This window comes from Molossus molossus, unplaced genomic scaffold, assembly GCF_014108415.1.
Source record: "Molossus molossus isolate mMolMol1 unplaced genomic scaffold, mMolMol1.p scaffold_m16_p_1, whole genome shotgun sequence".
Lineage (NCBI taxonomy): Eukaryota > Metazoa > Chordata > Mammalia > Chiroptera > Molossidae > Molossus > Molossus molossus.
In genome coordinates, this window is record NW_023425344.1 from 73,402,873 (window position 1) to 73,427,547 (window position 24,675).

Genomic DNA, 24,675 nt, shown 5'->3' on the forward strand with positions numbered 1-24,675 from the left:
TCTGTCAGAACATATCTTAAATGACTTCCTGAACAGAAACCTATTACTTTTGCACACTCATTGAAAAATTAGAAAGCAGATACTACATAAGTATATCTAAACATACTCTTATTATAGCAAGTTTTTAAGAAGTTTCAGCCTTTTCACAGATATCATACTTTGGCTTTTTCACAGATATCATACAACCCACATAAAATAGATTAATGAAGACACATAGTTTGCTGGCCTGTCCATATCTTTGTTATTGCTGTGTTTCACAAATATACTAGACTCTTGTGTAGCCTAATTAAGACTCGTATCATTTGAGTACATTACTTAGAACTACTACTCTTTATAAGTTATGCAGAGAAATTGGAAATCATTCCCTAGTCTCATACCCTTACATATTTTCATATTTTCATGAGATAAGAATTTAATAATTGAATTTGCCTCAAAACATAGAACACCAATGCTTCCACAGCATGGTCTAATTTCAATTAAAAAAATTTTTTTAAAACTTCACCTGATCATATTTTTCTGTTGATTTTTTTTCCAGATAGAATGGGAAGGAGGGAGGGAGGGAGAGAGGGAGAGAAACATTGATGTGAGAAAGATACAGCGATTGGTTGCCTCGCATGTGACCGGGGCTGGGGATCAAACTCAAAACCAAGGTGCCCTTGACTAGGAATCAAACCCGTGACTCTTTAGTTCACAGGCTGATGCTCTGTTGAGCCAAACCTGCCAGGGTGTATAGTCTAATTTTGTAAAAAAAATAAATAAAACAGTATCAGCCAGATAGAATCTCTTAGCTGATATTATCATATACAAGGTGGGGCAAAAGTAGGTTTAGGGTTGTTTCTATATACGTACTCACAACTGTAAGCCTCTTTTGCCACACCCTGTACAGTCCTGCAAAGTATGTTCAGCAACCTGGAAAAAAGACTACAAGCCAAAAAAACAAAAAAGGTTATACAACCAAGCAGTAATTTTCTCTATTGCAACATATGGAATATTTGCAATTTACCTTTCATTTCTTTCTGGTGGATAATACTGTCCTATTCAAATATTGGTTTAGAAACTATAATGTAGAGATCGCCATCTATTGAACATAAGTAATTACTACACTTTACTTCCCTATGAGAGTAGTACTTTGAAATTACTGAAGCAAGGAATGTAGTTTCTATTTACTGTATATATTTTCACACAGCAACTGTTTAATTCTCTGTTTAATTCTGGAAATGCTTGTGTACTTTTCTTTAAAAAACTTGGAATACTACCACTTATAAAGCTATTTTTCATAAAAATGTTTTTGTAATATGCAAACATTGACTTTCGTAGTCCAGAATATGCACTAAGTTCCTTAGAAGTTTTAACAGACCAGCAACACTTCTTTTATAAATGCTGTTTGGAGTAATTCTCTTCACCTTAACTTTAGAGAGGTTAATAACACAACAAAATTATTTTACTGAATTAAACCAGAAAATAAAAAGAACTTTCCTTCTTGACTAAAACTCAATATTGAAGACACCTCCTGCAGTTTACTTTTTTTTAACTTCAAAAGAAATTACAACTTAAAAAAATGAATTAGGAGCACTGATAATAGGCAATTTTTAACACAATGGAAGGCTTAATTTTCTACCTCTTGCCATAATTCAATTTTACATATTTCAGTCACATTGAAAGTTTCAGAAGCCCAAGTTTTTCTACCTTTATGTTATGTGAAGATGTTTTTATGGTGATATGATTTTTATAAAATAAATTGAAATTATGTTACATAACATAGTATAAAACCTATAACAGGTATGAATGTTTCAGCATCTTGATTTTTCTTGGTCAAATTAAAGAAGTATTTTCAAATTACATTAATCTTAAAAGCATTCTCACCAGTCCATGTCTCTTCTTTTGTGTTTGTCTATTTTTATATCTATGTCCAACTTTATTGATAGGTGTTCATCTCTCAGATGTACCTAATTAAGTACTCCTGAAGTGTCTGTATTTATTTCTTTGGCCAGAAAACCATGTTAAAGCTAGGATGACACTTCTGCAATTTTTGAGTTAGTGGTACACATTTATTTTGTCTTCACATACTTTTCATTATTTATCCCGATATCCTGAGTAGTTCATAAGAAAAAAATGTTTGCGCCTGGCCAGTGTGGCGCAGTGGACTGACTGAGCGGTCCTGGTTTGCTTCCCAGGCGGGGCACATGCCCAGGTTGCCGGCTCTGTCCCCTGTAGGGGGCATGCAGGAGGCAGCTGATGGATGTTTCTCTCTCACAACAATGTTTCTATCTCTCTCTCCCTTCATCTCCCTCTTCAGGATCAATAAAAACATTATAAAAAATGTTTGAGAACATTTCTGAAAGATTTTAATGGCTTCAAGTAGTTGTATATCACTGGTTAGATAATGGCTGAATGTGAGGTTTTAATACAAAGAAGCAACATTTTTTAACTTGGTTAGACTCAAACTTATCATTTGTTTACAGCAGTGGAATTAAACATCTCATTAAAATCAGCAAATCTCTTAGCAGTGACAGTAGCAGGGGTATTGAAGCAGTACCACATGGATATTAGAAAATATACATTCACACACACACACTCAAGAAACATTTAAATGTGAAAAGTAAAACAATCAGACAACATTAATTCAAGAGGTAAAAAGTAATACACTTAAAGTGGTGATGTACAGGGTTATTATTAAATTAATAAATGTTCATTGTTGAAAGATATAAATAAGCAAATAAAAATCACCCTAACCTGTAAAAGCTTTGGTTTATTTACATTCTGAAGGGAATTGAAGCCCTGGGTAGACAGTGTGTCGAAATGAACTCTCTGTAGTCTCTTTTTCTCAATGATTTATAGCCCAAGTATTTAGAGAACATACAAGTGAGATTTGCTAAGGAGCCTTTTGTGCATTAAAAAGAAAAATCCTGGAGAACGGGAAAGAAAATAGAATACTGGGAACAGGTAACTATAGTACTGATTTTCAAAGAAAGGAAAGGTTAACTTTTAAACTATAAACTAGTTTGAACTCGAGGTCACCTGGAAAGAAGTGTAGGAGCTATTCTTAAAAGCACGGCTAGGGAAGCACTAAGAAAAGGACGGTGGAATTGCCAAGACACCCAGAATTAAACAAATCCAAACAAAACATTTTGGATAGATTGAGGGAAGTGCTAATTTTAACAAGTCATGATAGAAAGAGTCATAATATATCACTGGATTTAAAAGTGAAATGAGGCTAATGATTGTCAAGTGTAGATTGATAACAGGTTGGAGAAATTTAACCGAAGGATATTATTTGAGGGATCAGTCAGCTGCTTAGATAAGGACCCCTGCAGCTTACTGCCTAAATCTCTGGGTATCATGAAGCAGGGAGGAATAGCATACATGTTTCATAACCAGAAGTATAGTGGAAGTCTAGGAAAGTGAACCAAATCTAGTTTTTGAAAACACAGGGCGAGAAAGTGAAAGAAAGAGAAAGAAAAGTTCAATATGGTTATATGCAGTTTGTATCAAATTATTTTTACTCTTAGGGGACATATTTGTTGGGGGATAAGATTATCAAAATAAATATTTTAAAAAATAGAGATTTTAGAAGAAAATAAATCCAATCTGAGTTAGTTGTGTCATATAGCTCCTAAACTTATCAGGCAAGCAATAGTTCTATTCCACACTGGTAAAATCTCATCTGGCATATATTATGTTTAATCCTTGGCATTAATCTCTGACAATTATATAAATAATATCAAGAAAATCAACTGAAAAATCACGGGATAATTAAGCTGTCTTTGGTCATAGCCAATTATATGAGTAATTGATTTTAGCTGTTAATATGGGCTACTTCCTTCACCTAAATTTATAACTATGTCTTCTTTTTCCCCAAACGTTCTCCCTTAGTCTCAGGCCTCATAGATTAATAGTGGTCCTTGCTCGTGTTTAATGTACATTGATATATATAATAACTAAATCCAATAATTGCCTTGTAGGTTGTGTTAAGGGATTCAGATTCTTGTTCCAATTAAATAGGAAGCCAAATATAGGATTTTAATCATGGGAATAACATCTGGTATGTTTTAAAAAGAGCCCGCTGAATACTGTGGAAAATTGATTGTAAGGGAGAAATAATGAAAGCAGGAGACTATTTCTGTGTATTCCCTTAGTTCAGGCACGAGAAGAATAGTGGCTTAGGCCTTGGAGATACTAATGGAGATAACAGAATTGGATGGGTTTGTATTTTAGAGGAAGAACTGACAGGAGTATGGAAATATCGGGGATTGTGGGATAGATAATGGAACATTGCCGAGTCAGAGAATTTGGTAAGAATTAATTCAATTCATTATAGTAAAAAAGCCAATAGAATCAAAAGGAATGAGTTAGAAAAGAAGTAGGTTCTTAAAATCCAGGTCTTAGACTTGTTGATAAGAAAGTAAAAGTTATGAATTCTGGGTTCTATAGCCGAGGTATTCCAGAACTAAGACAACCTAGGAATTATTGTCGAGGTGAAGAAGTCAAAGAATTTAGCAGTCTGGTTATTCAGTGATTCAACATGATAACATTGAAGCCATCAAGATAGATTATTGGGATGGAGTAAAGAGAAAGGCATTGAGCCAGGGGCTAAAGCAAACAGTGGATGCGGTAGGAGCAAGACAATGCGCATGGAGATGGCGAGTGGGTGGGATAGTCTGATGATGTGAACCTCAACGGATTGAGATTTTGGAGGGTCAAAGATGACTCAGAATGTTAGAAACAGTAATGAGGAGGAGCTTGTATCATCTCCAGGTTTATACACGTGGGATGTGAGAGAAAAGGAACCTCTGAAGGAACTGCAAGGAAGATACAGAATCATAGAGGGCCTTTGAGGGCTGAGAGGGATGGGAAATGGATCAGATTAGGTGATACCTAAAACAGCAAAGAAATTAGAGTCCAGGAGGTGATGGATCACTCAAGGGGTTTGCACTTCTGATGGTGGCAGGTAAACAGGATGGAAACGATGATGAGGTTGATCCTCATGATCCATTTGAAGAAAGTGGACACTTGAATGTAAGCTCCACGAGGGCAGGAAATTAAAGTGGGCAGTAGAATATGTGAGGGTGCCCGGCATGAAGTGGAAATTCAAATAATATTTCATTGTTGAATGAATGAGGGAATGCAGTGTGTGATTGAATGGTGGAGCTCAGGTTATATGACCCGGAATATTTAGTTAAAGGGTATGTGGTCCTTGGTTTTATTCTCTAATGCTGGCAGGACACTGTCACTGGTGCATGAGATGCTTGATGGCTTTATTAAGACACTTGGCTTCTCCAAGGACACACAGTGGGTGGCTGTTGAACAGGAGGCATTCAGATTTATTTATAGTTTTAAACAGGTAACAGATTGACACAACACTATTTATTGAATAATACATCCTTTTATCCTGAATCTGAAAAAATACCTTTATCATATATACATTGTTTTGGTAACATTAAGATTATGTTAATACTACAAAATGGCAGATTCTTTTGCCCCACAGAAGAAGTGATTTCCTGTTAGAAATTGCTGAAATCACTTACAAGAGTGATCCAGTGAAGAAACTGGTCATGCAAAGTGAGAGGGGCCGAGGTTAGTGGGAAGTACCCTGCAAGTTACCGAGGGAGCCAAGCTTTTATCAGGGTATTTTTTCCAAGTGATTTTTAAGTTGATATTATACCTTAAAATCTTTACATTATGTTGGTATTTTAGAGAGGCATAGTATAATATATGACTAGTCACTATCTTATCTCTAGACCCCATATTATATTTTCTCTACAGAGATCAAGGAATAGTATAGATAACTGAAAAGTTCATGCAACATTAAGATGGGACATTTAATAATGGTAAAATCACTAGGGAAAGTAGCAGCAGAGAAGCATGCCAGAGTTCAGGCAGAGTTTGAAAGGTGTGAAGAAAATGGGATATATCAACCAAGAGCAAACTCTCACCCCAACACAAGTATGTTCCAGTCCCTTCAGAAATCTCACTTGTTTCCTTCCTTGCTCCAGTAGAGTGGAAGGCTCCAAGAAGAATCATTCCTTTGAGACAGTCCTTTTTCTTTGTTCTTACAAACAGTAAACCTCATTTTGGGTGGTATTTTCATGTTTGATAGTTTACTTTGTGATCTTCTTTAACCTCTGATAGTCAATGTGGAGCAAGGATGCCCCTACCTGCTGATTTTTAAATTCCAAGATGCCATCTGTAGTAAATGTAGAATTAGCAGACTCAAATAATTTTAGACTGCTATGGAAACAGAAGCTATTGAAATCAACTAATAAATGTAGCTTGTCATTAAGAGTGCCAGAAATTTCCAACTGCAGTTTAGTTTATTCTCCAGAAGGGAAATCATAGTGGCAAGTGAACACCTTCACCATATTTATTGTCAGGAAGCCAGTGGACAGTACTCATTTTTCCAGATGATTAGGAGTTTCCTTGGCTAAAATAAATAGCTTTGCTATGCCAGTGAACCCCAAAAGTTTAGAATGCAACTATGACCCTGGTATATTTCACTCTCTGCTTAGCAGTATTATTGTATGGATGTTTGCTTTGTGGAAGAATGAAAATACCAAGGAAAATTTTATTGTTTTCCTGCTATAAAATACATATCTTAAAGTTTCTGAATTTCTCCTCTTATTGAAAACTTGCCATGTGGCAGTGTAATAAATCACACTATTTGATTATTTTATGATACTTAGAGAGTGAGGAGACCTTGATATTTTTAGTTGGAGACTTGATGTTTTCATGCTGCAAAAGAAAGTTTCTGCATTCTTTTCCAGGTATTTTAAAGGTTGGCCTTGTGAAGAAGTTATGCTTATATAGTTTACATTTCATTGCATCAAAATATGGATGAGCCACATTAACATGTTTACATTTTGTTACTGATGGAGAGCTTTAACATCCTGCAGCCAGGCATAGCCAGTGAGATAGTCCTAGAACAGGTGAATGTGCGGGATTGAGGCACCGAAGACAGGAGGAGAGGAGCGGTCCAGGGAGTCAGATACAGAGACCAGGGAACATGAGAAATGTACAGAAAGACAGCCCTGTATGATCTGCCCTGAAAGGAGATATCCAAGGTGGTCAAATTTGGAGAAACAAAGTAGAATGGTGGTCACCAGGGGCTGGGGAGGGGGAATGCAGAGTTGTTTAATGGGTACAGGGTTACAGATTTGCGAGATGAAAAAGTTCTGGAGATCTGGTTCCCAACATTGTGAAACTACTTAACACTAGTGAACCTGTACACTTAAAAATGGTTAATTTTTGGTGTGTGTGTGTGTGTGTGTGTTAACCTCAATAAAAAGAAAATGAATGCAAATGGTTCGTTGAATTTAGCCACAAAGAAGTCATTAATGACCTGAGAAGAATCTGGTTTTTAAATAAGGCCCACTTGAGGTGGTTGAGGTGGTACAGGCAGGCTTGGAAATGGAGACTACAAGAGCAAACTATTATTTAACTGAGTTTGGCTGTTAAGCAAAATAGGAAAGTAGAAGGTGATGGTAGTTTTGCTGCTGTGGTTTTGAAGGGAAACTGTAGCATTTTTTGAATAGAGAAGCAAAGCATGCAGTGGAGAAGGAGAAATGGAAAATGCAAGGGAAGGAGAGAAAGACCAGTTGAGGCCTTGAGAAGGAGATGGAGTACACAGCATATGGATGTTGCTAATTGACAGTTGACTCTTTTTCTGGATGGTAGGGTGATCAGGGTTGCAGGTTAGTAAGAGAGGCAACTTCATGCTGCTTTAGCCTGGAGAGATTGCTGACATGGATTCTTCACTGAAAAGCACAGAGCACAGAAAGACATAATTGCTGAGAAAGGTAATGCAGAAATAGTTCCTTGTTCATTTTTCCTGAGAAAAGCAGGCCAGAAGGCTGCAAGCCCAGATCTCCAGACGTCTCCGGGAAGGAGAAAGCCTCATACCTCTCTGGTGAGACATGAACACTCAACAGACAGAGCAGAAAGTCTGTCTGCTGCAGTGGTGCTATTAATCAGAGCTTCTTCCAGCCCTACAGTGAATAAATATTAGGGAATGACCGAAGGAGAGTTAATATCGGTGTCTGTTTCATATTAAATGAGGTAGTTTAACATTTTCTTAAGCCTCGTATTTGTAGAGATTGGCTCAGCAAAGGAACAGGTGACAAGTGTGTCACACGTGGGAAACCTCTCAAGGGCATTTGTTTGGAAATTGGAAATCTGGCTCTTGAAGGTATTTCATGAGTTGTGTGAGTTTTATTCTCAAGTCAACATAGTTCATGGAGGTGTTAGCAACTCCACTTCGACTCCCTGTTCTTACCTGTTCTCATTGTATAATAGTAATGTAAACATGGATAATTTTTTGTAAGTGTATTTTCTTTTTTTCTAGATAATTGGTAATTCTTTATATTATAAAGAAAATTTTAAAGGTATTTTTGGAGTTCTGGTCATTTCCTTGAAGTTGGTGATGTGTCCCTTCTTAGGCAGCAATACCTGTTTAACCGGAATTATGATACAGTCTCTAGAAGGTACAAATAAGGTGAAGGGATTAAGAACAACAACAACAAAAAACCCATACATACATATGTTGTGTGTGTGTGTGTGTGTGTAAAACACACAAACCCAGCATAGCCAGTGTGGCTCAGTGGATTGAACGTCGTCCCAGGGATTGAGAAGTCTCAGTTCAATTCCCGGTCAGGACACATGCCCGGGTTTTGGGCTCCATCCCCGGTAGGTGGCATGCAGGAGGTGACCGATCCATGTATCTCTCTCACATCGATGTTTCTATCTCTCCCTTCCCCTCTCTCTCTTTAAAAAAAAAAAAAATCAATCAAGACATATTTAAAAACCCCGAAACACACATAGATGCAGACAACAGTGTGGTAATAGCCAGGGGGGAAAGGGGTGGGGAGAAGGTGGAGGTGGGCAAAGGGGGGATAAATAGGACGGAAAGAGATGTTCCTGGGGGGTGGACAAATGATGCAGTGTACAGATGATGCTTTGTTGAGTCGTACACTTGAAACCAGTATGGTTTTGTGTACCAGTGTCACCCCAGTAAATTCGATTTAAAAAATTAAATAAAATGAATTCACCTATAAAAAATATATATATATGTATATTGTGCATGAGTTCTGTATTTAAAAACAAATTTTATTCATGCATTGAGTCAACAAATCCTTATTATTTACTTTGTGGTAAGCACTTTGTTACACTTCCCTTATGCCAGTAAACATAGTGGTCCTTGACCTTAGGGAGCTTGTAATCTTGTGAGTGAATCCAAATTGAAACAGATAACCATGCAAATTGCATAATTACAATCATAACAAATTCTGTAGAAAAAAATATACAGGGTTCTATGAAAGCATATGACATAGGCATCCTCAGATGATTGGAGGAAGTGGGGAGCCTCCCTGGGGAGGTGCCATTTAAACTGAGGCCCAGAGGACGCTTGGGGATTAGCCCAGTGAAGATCTGGTAGAGAGGTGGGTGAAAGCGAGAAGTAGTAGACTGTGCAGAGGCCTTGATGTGGGAAGAAGCTTGGCCTGCTTTAAGAAGAAATGGGGACCAGGTGGAGGGAGCGAGCCAGAGGGAGAGGAAGAGCTAAGATATAGCTGGGGAATATAACAGGTAGCCCACGATCACAGTTGTCCTTCAAGCTGTGCTGGAAGGTCTGAGCAGCAGACAGGATCAGATCTGTGTTGTTAGAAGTGCACTGTGATGGCTGTGTGGAGATGTTATTCTCTAGGACAGGGGCCAGTGAACTATTTCTGTGAAGATCCAGACAGTTAATGTATCAGATTTTGTGAGCCCCAAGTTCTGCCACAGGTCAACTCTGCATATAGTGTAGAAGTAGCCATAGATGTATGTGAATGAACAAACTTGGCTCTGTTCCATAAAACTTTATTTATGGGTGCTGAAATGTGAGTTTCATATAATTTTCATATGTCATGAAATCTTTTTTTTGTTTGTTTTTAAACCATTTAAAAATATGAAAATCACTCCTAGTTGCCAGGACGTACAAAGCCAGGTGGCGGCTGAATGTGGCCCGAGAGCCATGTTTTCTGACCCCTTACATTTCTTATCCTTTTAACCTTTTCTGCTCTGCCTCTTAAATGACATTTTAGTTCGACCACAACATTTTTCATAAGTTGTCTACATTTTTTTCAACACTCTGGTAAAGGTATGATCAACACCAAGTGAAAAATGGGAACATAACTTCTCCTTTTATTTCTTCATCTTAGTGTTACATTTTCCACTTGAAAATCAGTATAACATGACCGACCCATTCTATTTTTTTTTTTTTATCCACAGGCTTTTTATTTTTTAATAATGCGCAATATTGTATTTTTCCTATTCATTTTTTCTTCCCCAAGTATTTTACTTGGTGCTTTCTTCTTTCAATGCACACTCTGAATTTTCATCTTTTTCATATTTGGTAACTAGTTCTTCTAAAATTTAATCCTGGCATTTGAAGAGAAACAAAATAAAAAATACTGAAACCAACCAACCAAGTTGCAGGCAAACATTTGTTGTGTGACTGGATTAAAAAAAAACGGTATTTACATCAAGATAAGCAACATCTATATAATTTCAGATCTGCTAACACAACATTCTCACCTGGAAGGAAATCCCTAGTTGCCTTTTTGTAGTGCATTATTCAGGCAACTGCCCCATAAGATCCTGGACAGCATTTTGTAGTAGAAATGGTACAGACAGGGCTGGTTCAAATTCCATCTGACCCTTTCCAGATATATGACATTGGGCAACTTAATTTTTTGGAGGCTAAGTTTCCCTGAAGCATGCAAAATACATAGTGTATGGGAATTCCCATCCTCTTTTCTTCCCCTGTAATCATGATCTTTTATCATATTGAAAGTAGCCATGTTAAAAAATTGGGGGGAAAGACTGCCTGTTTGGTGGTGATGAGGGTGTTGGTTTTGGTTTCAACCTTATACAGATATGAAGTTAAACAAACCCAGCAGTATTCTAAAAATGAAACCAATGTACATTTAAAAGGTAGTATAGATGATAAATGTCTGTACTTTTTATTAATGTTGCCTTTGCCTTGTTTATTTTACTTCTGTAAACTTAGGTCTGACAGTTCTCTGGAAGAGCTACCTGAGAGCGGACCCCACCCACCTGCAACCCCTCAGTCTTTACATAGTGGGAGCCAAGTAGCTCCACTTTCTAAAGTAACTACGTATTCTAGGTAGAGATTTTCCTTCTTGGTATGTCTACATTTTAACACTGGTGGTGAAATTAAATACTAAAACTGTTTGACTAAAAAGAAAAAGTGATGGTAGATTACAGAACTGACATCATTAATATGTAGACAAGAAAGCTTGGCGCTCAGCCTTGGAATACTGCTTTACACTGCATTTGTATTTTTCACTTTTTGTTTAGATTCTAAGTTCTAATGCGGAGTCAGGAGAGCTGTGCCTTTTATTTATTCACTGTGCCTTGGAAAGTTGACTTTCTTGAGTTTGTCATAAGTCTACTTAACTAATTGAAGCATTCACCTCTGAGTAAGGAGCCATAGAGATCTGTGTTCCAGGCACCCAGGTGCACTCGCAAGGTGTTCACGTCAATTCCTCTTAGAAGATTTTTCTGGACTCTGCGGATACCAAGTCCTTTTATATTTTTATTATGATACAGTATGACAAAAGAAGTTCCTTTTCTTCTTAAAGGAGAAGGATAATTTAGCTAATTTGTCTTTCAGCTGATTTTTTTTTAATAGACTTAAGTTTCTAGTTAGTATATTCACCATTACTTCCCCCAAATAGTAGCCATTGCCTCAAAGATGCAGAGTAGCCCTGACTGGTTTGGCTCAGTGATTAGAGTGTCGGCCTGCAGACTGAAGGGTCTCCAGTTTGATTCCCCGTTAAGGGCACGTATTGGGGTTGCAGGTTCGATCCCAGGCTCTGTCATGGCGAGTGTAGGAGGCAACCAATTGATGTGTCTCTCACATCGATGTTTCTCTCTCTCCACCCCACCCCCTCACTCCCTTCCACTCTCTCTAAAAATCAATGGAAAAAATATCCTCTGGTGAGGATTAACAACAACAAAAGATACAGAGTAATTGAGAAACTCAAAATTGAATCCCTGGATAACTTAGTTCTTCCACTTGGTACAACACTCGGGTTACCCTGCTCTGCCACTAAAAGCATCTTTCCTTTCTTTCCAGCCCCCGTTCTTTCTCTCCAAGCCATTCCCAGCCGCTGTGCAAAATGGCCATGCAGTTCAATTAAATTGTAGGCTTTCAGAAAGTCTAATACTTCAAGTTCAACAAATCTTTATAACTTTTTAAAACGGCCTGTCACCATTTCTTTAATTTGACTTCTAATGGTTTATGAAGTTATAGCTGATGGAACAGGAAAAATGGATTATCAGATGCTTCTGACAGGGAGGGAAGATGTCTGTTAACCTCACAGTTTTGACATCTGAGCTCTCATTAACCTGGCATGAGTTTGGCACATAATTACTTTGTGTTGGAAGTGGCCACTGTCACAGATCTTGAAAAAAGTGATCATAGTGTACCGAGGATGTTCATTAGTAACTTGTAGTCATAAATGAAGAAGAGAGACTATAGGTTTTACACTCTGCAGTTTAGACTTTCTTTTTACTTAATAAAAAAAGAAATTCTCAGTTCCAATTTCATAATACAGTTTGGAAATCATTACAGTCCTAATGATGGAATGTTAATTCCTGTCCAGGTATTTGACCTTTTCTGAAAGACCAAAGGAAAATCATTATTATTTTAAGTAATTAAGAGTCCTGAAGATAAAATTTCATACCAGCATTTTTTATCTTTACAGAGCAAACTGAAAGTAGAAGTATAGAACAGAGGTGCTGTTTCAATCATATTCGCTGTAACTACTTTTTATTTTACAAAGGTGCTTGCCCTTCCCAAATAGCTTTACTTTCAGTATTTTAAACAGTTACTTCTTGTTCATATTAATATGTATGGCTACTTCTGGATGGACAGCTGATTGTACCTGCTTCTCCTGGAAACACAGTCTCATTAAAATGTCAGGCTCTGGGAGTGTATCATCTCTAAGGTATAACCCTTCAGGTAGAGGCAGTTTGGGAAAATCGACATAACCTTTCTTTTTTCTCATGTTGAGGTTAATTGTTGACAACTCAATCTTCAGATGTATGATGTTAAGTGATACCGATTTAATTTGAAATAGGATTAGGGACAGTGACCTTAAATACATTCAAAAGTATTTGTACCCTAGGAACAAGTTTTATGGAGGATTATAGTATATCAAATTTTAATTTCTGAAAAAAATCATAGCAAGCATAAATAAATGACGTGCACTCCTGTTTGCTTCTGACATGTCACATCTGTGTATGTCTAATATCACTGTAGGATGGTCACTCTCTTATCTTTAGTGTGCTACCTCTTCTCACTTTCCTTTTTGATCCTCTTTGTTTTTCTTTCCCTACCTACCAATGTAAGCAGCTCCACAAGGAATGTGGTGACAAGTTCTCTGGAAGGTTTTCGAAACTTCTCTACCTTCTCTTCTCCTGCTAGATACAGCGCTGCGGTTCTGAGCCGCGCAGCTGCTCGCGTGTCTGCTGTGATCGCTGCCAACACCAGGTAGAGCCACGTGGACAGTGCATGTCTGATGTGACGCCAGACCCTGTCACTGCCTTACACATCCCCTCAAAGAAGACATACCCGTTCGAAACAGTCACAGCTCTGTGAGATAGTAATAATATTGTGGGCATTTTGTCTAGGTTGTAGTATGGTCCACGTTCATACATTCCACATCGTGCATTCCTGATGTTGCTTTGAATCATCATTTTATCTTTTTACCGCCATCTCTCCACGATACTTCCCAGTTCTCTGGATTAGTGCATGTTGTGTGCCTGTTGACTTATAATTTGCAGTTTTATATCTGAAACAGAATCAGGTATAAATAGGTGTTTTAGGTTTCTCTATTGGTTTTTAATCTTCTCCCACAAACTGATTATATTTGAGGGTGATCTAAAGCCTCATTCCTCTTTGGAACACGCCTTCCTCCCAATAAAAAATAAAAGCTCTTGCCCCGGCCGGTTTGGCTCAGCGGTTGGAGCATTGGCCCTTGGACCAGAGAGGCCTGGGTTCGGTTCCCACTAAGGGCACATATCTTGGTTGCAGTTTGTCCCTGGCCCTGATTGGGGTCGTGTGGGTGGCAACCACTCGATGTGTCTCTCTCACATCGATGTTTCTCTTTCTCTCCCCCCCCCCTCTCCCTCCCGCTCTATCTGAAGATAAATGCAAAAAAATGTCCTCAGGTGAGGATTAAAAAAATAAATAAATAAAAAATAAAAGCTCTTTATTTTTGTGGGTTTTGTTTAGACATCATTTCCAATAGTCTTTTAAAAACATCAGATGCTTTCTAAAAGATTGTATTGATAAATTGGGTGAAAATTTAATCAATTCTATATGAATGAGTAAAATAATATAATAGACTCTTAGCCCGTCTTATCATCCTCTTTCTGCTGCTTAGTTCTGTCTGTCTGTCTGTCTGTCTGTCTCTATCTCGCACCACTTTCTGCCATTGGCAGTGTGATTCTCTAACGTAAAACTCTTTCTAAATGCTCACCAGGCTCTCCAGTCCAGAAAACTTTCACTCACTTCTGGATGCACTTTGCCTCAGCCCTGTTTCCCAGCCTTTAGCGTTCTCGTATCTCCAGTCCTCAAGGAAGTTGACTGGCTCTCTCCAGGTTAAGAAAACAAGGTACTGTGGGAGCAGATGTCACGAGCAGTGGTTTGCTGTGAAAAATATTGCTTTCTGTAACACTTAACCACCGTATTCACGGCCAGATGTGAAAGTCCTAGGTCTGATCTGTGTCTGGTTTTAAAATGAACTATACTTTCACTGCATTGCTAATGTGCAAGCATGTTATTTTGTATGACTATTTACTTGCCTTTTAACCCTTTGTGACATCTTTTGTTAACACACTTGGTGGTTAGCATGAAGTCATGAGTAATTGTGCAGGTGTTTAAACTACAGCAGAACCCTGTCTCATTGCATGGCTGTAGCTATACTAGAATAGTTAAATGTTTAATAAGCGTACCTTCACACCTTTTGAAAAAATGATAAAGAATAATAAAATAATTGGTTTTGTTATTAGCTGATAGTTCTCAAATATGAAGGTTTTACTTGGACTATATCAGGGAAATACTGAAACACAAAAATTAATTTTTCTCCTAAACTTATGGCAAAAATTATTATGTGTAATCTATTCCAAGTGTTCATTTACGAAAGGTATAATCTTAATGAAATAGCTGTATAAAATGACTTCTGACAGAACATAAAATTAACAGCAGTGTATACAACTGTGACTATCATTTCGTAGGCTCTCTATTGATCATGTGTTTGTATCCTACCCACTGTCGTGGTCTTCGATATACTTAATTATAAAAATAATACTTGCATACCTCGTTCAGTTGCAGAATTTTAGTGCTTTTCATATATTATTATAAAAGTAAGAACAATTTTATAACATTTTGTATATAGCTATTGCATATAGGGCAATCTATCTTTAAGCAGGGATGAATTGCTGTAAAAGAAATAAATCCTGCCCTGGCCAGTTTGGCTCAGCGGTTAGAGCGTCGGCCTGCGGTCCGGAGAGACCCGGGTTCGGTTTCCGCTAAGGGCATGTAATTCGGTTGCAGTTTGTCCCCAGCCCTGGTTGGTCGTGCGGGTGGCAGCCACTCGATGTGTCCCTTCACGTCGATGTTTCTCTCTCTCTCTCCCTTCCTCTCTCTCCCTCCCACTCTATCTGTACAAAAAATGGAAAAATATCCTCGGGCGAGGATAAAAAAAAAAAAGAAAGAAAGAAATCCTAATTACTTTTCCCTTCACGTCAAGCATCTCATTGCTTAAATAAACCTGTTTTTTGTTTGTTTAAAGAAAGGTCTGCATGCAGTGATGGGCTGACTGAGCAAGTGCTAGTAGTCATTATCACTACTTTTTATTGACAGCAGTTGGCACAAACTAAGTGTATTTTGATATTTGGGAATAGGAAATGGTTCTGTCCCAGGTGAGCCCATTGGCATTCTGGAAAACAGGAGCACAGGGTACCGAGGAGACCCGCTCCGGGCAGTGGGGACATGTGGAAGACGTTTTGTGTCTGATGTTTGGTTTTTCATAACAGAAATCTTTGAAATTATAATAAAGTATCAGGTGATACCTAACGTGTTTCTTCCCATTATAGTATATTTAACATTTTGAATTTTGCTAAGACATTTTGAAAAAAGACTAAGTTAAAGAATTTTGTTTAGGAAAGTACAGAAAAAATTATAAACAGAATTCTGGAAGGAAGGAGACTCGTGATTCCTTTATATGTCCAGATTCTTTTATAGAGTTCTGACGGAGAAGTCTATGAAATAAAAAGTTGCTTATCATTATGACTCTTTCAGAAATATTTCTTTCCTACCACCTCAGAGTCTGTGTATTAGTGTTTAAATTTTTATAAGATTTTAGCTAAAAATTGTTTAAACATTGATAATTAAACCAGTGCTATACATATAAATCAGCTTTTTAAAAAAATTAAATATGTAATTAGAATAAAAGTCACCTCAAGAATGTTCTTCAAACAGAGTTTTCTTTTTTAAAATAGACTTAAAATTTCCAACTGTTGTCAGTCTGCAGCTGAAATTTATTTGTTTTAATAGTTAAACAAATGAGGGAAAGGAATGTAAACTCAAGATAAACCAGGTTGCTGACACTGAAGTAAAATGTTCTTCCTTCTTCTGTTTTTCCTCATCAGCTCAGTTTTGAAAAGAAATCTTTGCTTTATTAGAATATTTTTCTCCATTTTCAGTTTTTGAAATATGAAACAAAAACTTTGGTATTCTTGATATCAAAGTAATATTAATTTAACATTTTATTTCAATGTTTGTTTAATTTGGAAAACTGGCGAAAATGACCATATTTGATTCTTAGTTCCTGTGGCCTGAGTCAAGGGTATTCGTGGATTTACTCTGGTTTTCTCATTAGAATCTTTCAGAAAGCATTTTCAGTTGTGTTTAGAATTTAGGTATACCTTAAACAATTTAAATTTAGAAAAAAGTATATGAGTCATTATTTTAGAAATAAGATACCAATCTAATTTAGGTAATCATACCATATTGTATTAATAAATTAGTCATTAATTTAAAAGTATTTTGCTGTTGCCCTGGCCAGTGTAGCTCAGTTGGTTAAGTGTTGTCCTGTGCATCAATAGGTCAACAGTTTGATTCCTGGTTAGGGCGCATGCCCAGATTATGGACTCGATCCCTGGTCAGGGTGCAAGCCGGTGTGTGTGTATTTGGGGGGGGGTCATCCAATCAGTGTTTTTCTCATGCATCGAAGTTTCTCTCCCTCCCTCTCCTGCCTTCTCTCTCTCTAAAAATCAATAAAAATAATAAAAGTATTTTGTTATTAATGGATTATTGATAATATTTTATTTTCAAATATAAAATATGGACAGTGACTTTATTAATTCTTTTACATGATACCTAATGTTTATGTATTTTCTTTAAATGGTAGGTAATAGTTTAAAATTAGAAAAAACAGACTTTTGGAGACCTAGGCATCCTATATTCAGATTTATGATTGTCTAGATAAAACCTAATATTCTTTCATTACTACATTAAATGTCTTCAGTAAATGGAGATCCATTTTGCCAGAGAATATTGAATTCTGCTGATCAGTTCTGAATTGAAACATAAATGTAACAACTTTCTTGTCTATAACTTGAATACCCTTTGAGATGTAAACATCTTAAAACTTTTGGGAGAAAATACGTACAAGCTTATGTACAAAGGAAACAACAAAAAATGAAAACTTTTTTTTTGGATTATGAGACACTGAATTCATGGGCATTTTAAAAAATATTGTATGTTATTTAAAATTGAGTTGAGGAAGCAAGCTTGTGTCTGGTCTCAAAAGCCTGAAATCAAAATGATCACACACTACATTTATAATTAACATTACGAGTACAGATGAGGGGTGTAGTTAGTAAATGTACTTATTGCTAGATAGCTGAACTAGGTATTTAGGGATGTGTCATTTCTTGAGCATATACTATGTGCTCAGAACTGTGCTAAGTGCTTCACATGTATTACTTTATTGTATTTTATTTCTAACAATAACCTTGGAATAAAGGTAGTATTTTCATCTCATTTTACAGACAAGAAAACTTACCAAGTTTAAGTAACACACCCAAGATCGTAGTAAAGGCCCAAACCTTAGATAATTTATAATGTAGTGGATGAGACAAGATACATAAAAAATGTTCTATATCCTTGGCCTGTGTGACTCAGTTGGTAGGAGCATCGTCCTGAGCACCGAAGCGTCACGGTTCCATTCCCCATCAGAGCATATACCCAGGTTGTGGTCCAATCTTGGTCCGGGCGCATGTACATGAGGTGACCGATTGATGTTTGTCTCTCACATCAGTGTTTCTCTCTCCCTCTCTGTCTCCCTTTCTCTCTCTGAAATCATTGAGAACATGTCCTCAGGTAAGGATTAAAAAACAACAAAAAAATTATTAATTTTTTAAAAAAATCACTGGCTATTCCAAATCAAAATGTAACTATATGTCATACAGTTAATATATGCCATGAACCGGAGGAAAGAGTGTCTATACTTTTAAAAGATTATGTGATTAAATAAAATGTGTGAATTGTTTAGCATGGTACACAGTGCATAGTGGGTATTATTGTTACTACTGTTAATTATGGATAGGGTTTGGACCGGTGCAGAGGGAGAGCGGGGAGAGGGGCCATCTCTGTGGAGCCAGGAAAAACAGAACTGTGGACAGGGAGGAGGTGTGGCCAGAATGTAGTTTGCATAGCAAAGTGGCAGGAAGTATGATTAGAGAGGGAGATGGTGGCTATATCTTAGGCACTGAATGTCACGCAGAAGTATAGCTTGGTCCGCCCCCCTCTAAATGGTTCAGTTTGTTCTACTGCACCTTCATCCTCTGCTTAAGTACCTCTGGAGACAGATCTCTCTGCAAGGCGTTGTTAGGAAACACATTTTTTCCTTTCGACAGCTTATCATATTAGGAAGTACTTTCTTTTATTGAATCAAATCTATCTCACTATAGATTCGACTCAGCATTAGGCCAACAGAATGGAGCCATGTTGAGTGAATTCTTTGTCCCACATTTGAGGATTGCTCTTGTGCTCTCCTGAGTTTTTTTTGTATCCTGGGCCAATAGTACCAGTTCTCTCAACCAAATTCTATTAGGCTTGGCATTGATTTCCTGTCGTCCTGGTCACTTTCTTCTATGTAAGTCTGTCTGACAACTCTCCTAGGATTAAATTCTAATTCTTTCAGGTTATTAAACATAAAATGATGATTTGGGTTTTGTTGTTATTTCCATATTATATTTTTGTTTTATCTGTAACTTTTAGTATTGCTTAGTCATAAATTTTCTTCTCAGAACTGTGACTATATGATTATTAGTTATTTTTTTAAAATGCATATGAGTAACTGTAAAATTAAAATGATCTGTACTTATATAATATTTTAAAAAATCTTTTATTTTTAATGTGTAAAAATATTGAAAACAAATATTTTATTATTTGAATACATTAATTACCCTTTTCATATGTTAACTTCATAATCTGTGCCTTAGAGTATGCTAAGAACTTTGTGCATAATTATCATATTTAAGCCTCGTGGAACTCTTACGAGTAAAGTATTATCCCCATTTAAAGTTTGGTAACTGAGGTTTAGAGAAGTAAAATAGTTTGTCACACAGCTTTTAAAAGGTGCTCATAGCCATTATACTATGATGCTTAAGCTGTTTCCATTAATATTATTTATTCTGTCATCTTCATTAATAATTGCCATTAAGTAAGCAATCTTTCCGTTTTTATTTATTATAAAAATTATTAAAGTGCTTACAGTTTTCATTGTGTAGTATGTTTTACTATCGAGCAGGTTTTAGTTTTTCATTAAACTGATTAGACATGATAAAATAAGGTGGCTCTATTATACTTGAATTTGAGAGAACAATATTTCAAGAATGTTAAAATAGCACTAGTATGATTTTTCAAAACTGTTCAGTGTTGGAGGTAGACCACCCCCGGTTTGATGATTCTTCGGAGGACTCACAGAACTCAGTACGTAGTTGTATTCATGAGTAAGATTTATTACAGTAACAGAATACAAAGCAAAATCAGCAATGGGAGAGGCTATGCGGGATCAAGTCTGGGAGAAATGAGGTTTCCAGCGACGTCACACAGAATGTGCTTGATTCCTTAGTGATGACTTACGACAAAATGTGCAAAGTGGTGTCTACCGGAGAAGCTCGTGGGAAACGAAGTACCTAAGACAGTTTTTGTTGAGGCTCGTTACATAGTACACTGTGCCTAGTTTCAGCCTCTCAGAAGGAAAACAAGTATTTAACATAAACAAAACTGTTCATGTAGTTTAGGCACAGTGAGCAACTCTTATCTTTTAGAGAAAGTTTTATATGACTGTAGGGAACTGTTTACGAGCCAAGTTCCCAAGTGCCAGTCAAAGGCCGACCTTGCAAGCAGGCCTTCCCAAGGATAGGCAGCTTCGGGCCTCCTTAGTTAGGTGTTATCCGAGATTCAAGAGGCATTGGGGAAATTAGGTATTCTTGTTCACTTGTTAGTGTAGTAGACATGATTGAATTTGAAGTTTCTTTTCCTTGAAATAATCTCAACCCAAACAGTATAATTAAGTGTATTTATTTTATTGCAGTCATTAATATAGTATCCTGTGTCAATCTGTTGCTCCAGCTGTTGCTTTCAGAAAATGAGTTTCTGTTCATGGAATTATCTAACTAACCAGTACCTCAATTTTTATTGAAAAACTGGTAGAATGTATCATTGTTGTTGTTATAACTATTTTTATTATATTTCAATTGAGAGAAACTGTTATAGTATTGTATCATTCCAAAGTGCATATTTTATCATTTGAGCTATCTAAAAATTTTTTGAAAATGACATATAATCATAAGTAACAAATAAATGGATGATAAAAACCATATGATCTAAATCAGACTGGAACCAGCACAGATAAGGCCTTCTGTGAAGCAAACGATTGATTGCGAGTGGACAGTGATGGTCTTGTCTCTTGTTTTCCTGTGTAATGGACACAGAACAGTAGATGTTCTATTAGACTGGAGATGTGTCTTGTTTACCATGGTGTGGCCAGTATATAGCACAATGTCTGACAGAGAGCAGCTGCTTAAATATTCATTGAGTGAATGAGTGACTGAGTCTCTGAGTGAAAGAGTGACTGGTGAGGTGTCAGAGAAACTTAGTTCATAAAATACCAGCAGAGCCCTGGCTGGTTTGGCTCAGTGGTTAGAGCGGCCCATGGACTGGTGAGTCGCAGGTTCAGTTCAGTCAAGGGACATACCTCGGTTGCAGTTCATCCCCAGCCCTGGTTGGGGTCGTAGGGGAGGCAGCCATTCAATGTGTCCCTTTCACGTTGATGTTTCTCTCTCTCTCTCTCTCTCCCTCCCACTCTATCTGAACAAAAAGGGGAAAATGTCCCTGCGTGAGGATTAAAAAAACAAACAAACAACCCAGCAGAATGTGGGAAAGGGGCAAAAAAATATCTGTGCCATTTCATAGAGATCTTCAGAGATTCTTTAATAATTGATTATTTTAATTTAGATGATTAAATGTTGAGATAGAGAGGAATAGGACATTAGGTTATTATTTAAAAGGATTGGCTATATATGTTTTTTAGTAACTTAATTTCTCAGGGTAGACCTTTCAAAGAGAATTTCCAAAGTATTGAACAAAGGTAATCTGAGTCCTTTCCCTTTTTTTTTTTTTTTTTTTTAAGAGCAGTCCCCAAGTCGTCGTTTTAGAGTTGTTGTTGTTGTTTTTAAATATTAGTTAATTGGTTATTATTTTTGTTTCTCTTACAGATTTAATAGGTTGAGAAATCAAACAATCATTGCGAGGTTAGCTTGCTACCACTTCACCAAAATGTTTTCTTAATTTCTTTCCAGCGACGCCCAGGAGCCTTCTCAGCACGTGACTTCATCGGCGGCGGCGGCACAGAGCGTGCCCGCAAGGCCCCAGAGCCCGGCCTTTGCCCGACCAGGGGTGGCCGGGCTCACGACTGCTGCTGCTTTCAAGCCGCTGGGACCCACCAGCGTCATCAAGTCACCAAGCTGGCAGCGGCCCAACCAAGCAGGTACGCCAAAGAAGTCTCTAGCTTTTTGCCTCTCTTAAGTACATTCACGAAAATGTGTTCTGGCATATATGACAGAATTCATTGCTGAAACCCATTCTCAACCATCTAAGATTTAAAAAATACGGCAGAGAAAAGCTACAGCTGTTTTCCTCTCCGAAGTGTTTTATGAACGTTTCCTGTGTGTGTTTGATATTATTGTCATTTGCTATTCATGACTATACAAATGGGCATTTTCTTGTTTCCTAGGTTACTTAGGAAGCATGTGTTGAGTTGTAAATTTGGGGCCTTATTAAGGAACTATGTTGTTGGAAGGTTACCTCGAAAATATAACATTGTAGTATTGATGGTATATGCAAAATAACAATAGAAGCATTTACTACCATCGGACAGTTATTGAAGAAAGGATCTTTGACTTGTTGACTGAAGATTTTACAAGGCAGAAGGAAGGAGGACATAGTACTAGAAAGAGAGCATCTGAACCATGTTAGTATGGAGCAACTTAGGTCAGTCTGGAAACCTGAGTATTTTTTGTTTGTTTGTTTAATCCTTACCCGAGGATATTTTTTCACTGATTTTCAGATAGAGTGGAAAGAAGGGAGAGAGAGAGAAACATTGATGTGAGAGAGACACATTGATTGGTTGCCTCTTGCAGGACCCCAACCAGGGCCAGAGATCAAATTGCAACCAAGGTACGTGCCCTTGACCAGAATCGAACTCGAGACTCTCTGGTCCATGGCCAGTGCTCTAACTGCTGAACCAAATTGGCCAGGGAAAAACCTGAGTTTTTATTCACTTCTATAGATAAATATCTATAAGTAAAGTCACTTAACCTTTTTGATCCTCAGTTTTCTGATCTGCTGGTTATAGGGAGACTAAATGATCTCCTGTTGCAACATGAACAGACTGGATGACTATAGGACTAAAGTAACTGTTTTAACAGGAAGATGGGACTATCCTTAAATATTGCCAGTCCCACACTCAGCTTTCATCTCTTCCCATTCTTCACGCTCTCCTGGGATGCTCTCCCACCCAGATTTCTTTTAGTACCTACCCACTGATAATTGACACAGTCCTTTCTCCTGGGCTTCATCTCCTCAAACCCTGTTGACTTACTTGCTGTTTCCAGGTGGCCCTACTAATGCAGCATGTCTGAAAATGTCATTACCTGTCTCTGAATGGTACATCTGCCGAGTACCAGAGATGGAATGTGAGCTTGAGACCTCCCACCCCCGACCAGCCCCCCCCCCCCCAGTAATTAACACCTAATGATTCCACTTCTTAGTATTTCTCAATTTCTTGTCTTCTCTCCATTGCCTGATCCAGGCCCTCGTCCTTGCAAACAACTTGTAAAGGGCTGCCCTGTCTCCTCCTAGCCACCAGTCTGCCCCACACCACAGCCAGCAATCGTTCCACAGCTCTGACCTGCCCAGCGCTTCGTGCTGCGGACGCACCACTTAGCCACCTGCGGCCTTTCACTCCGCCCGCCTCTCTCCTCCAGCGCATCTGCTGCTCCCAGTTGGCTGTGATGGAGACTATTGTAAAGAAAAGACAATTTTATTAATTTTGAAAACTTAAAATGTTTAGACTAATATCATTAGCCTCTGAAATTTCTGGACCATGAATTAACTTAACAAGACCTATTCCCCTAGAGGAAAATGCCGGGCATGCATTTTTATCTATTTATTTGTTTATTATTTTGATCCTCACCCGAGAATGTTTTTTTATTGCTTTTTAGAGAGAGTGGATAGAAGGGAGGGAGGGAGGAAGAGAGAGAGAGAAATATCGATCCTCCCACACATGCCCCACCCGGGGCTGGGGACAAACCTGCAACCCAGGTGCATGCCTTTGACTGGGAATCGAACCCGAGACCCTTCTTGGGCCAACTCTCTCACTGCTGAGCTACACCAGCCAGGGAAGCCCATGCATTTTTAATGATTTATATTTAAAGGTTATCATGACAGTGGAGATTTGCTGTAAATATTTTGTATGTGTATTAAAATACAGAAAATAGCCCTGGCCAGTTTGGCTCAGTGGTCAGAGCATCAGCCCGTGGACCAGAGAGACCTGGGTTCAGTTCCCGCTAAGGGCACGTACCTCGGTTGCAGTTTGTCCCCAGTCCTGGTTGGGGTCGTGTGGGTGGCAGCCACTCGGTGTGTCCTTCTCACATCGATGTTTCTCTCTTTCTCTTACTCCCTCTCTCCCTCCTGCTCTATCTGAAGATAAATTCAAAAATGTCCTCGGGTGAGGATTTAAAAAAAATGATAATAATACAGAAAATAACTTGGAAAGATTTATTTGATATGGTGATTAGAAGGGAACAAGAGAATATTTCCTAAAAGAGCAAGGAAAAGACTAAATTTCTCAGGTGAAAACTGAAGGAGGACACAAAGTATATGTACTCTGGAGGGCAGAAAATATATGTACTGCATCTGGAAATTCAGAAACTAGTGTCAAATTAGCATTTTGCGTCTTCAAGTGAAAAGGAAATATTTCACTTGATGTGGAACTCCTGCAGGATACACTACAGCAAAAGTACCACAAGAGGGCG

General features: G+C 37.8%; 1 protein-coding gene across 10 annotated transcripts in view; it reads left to right on the forward strand.

The window, feature by feature from the left end:
• The window catches only part of PDLIM5 (PDZ and LIM domain 5), a 205,750-nt gene that overhangs the window by 140,632 nt on the left and 40,443 nt on the right, over positions 1-24,675 (forward strand). For all 10 annotated transcript variants that reach the window (XM_036263313.1, XM_036263328.1, XM_036263337.1 and 7 more), the window contains one exon: positions 21,940-22,127. In XM_036263313.1, coding sequence (XP_036119206.1) covers positions 21,940-22,127 — 188 coding nt within the window. The remainder of the gene's footprint in view (positions 1-21,939; positions 22,128-24,675) is intronic.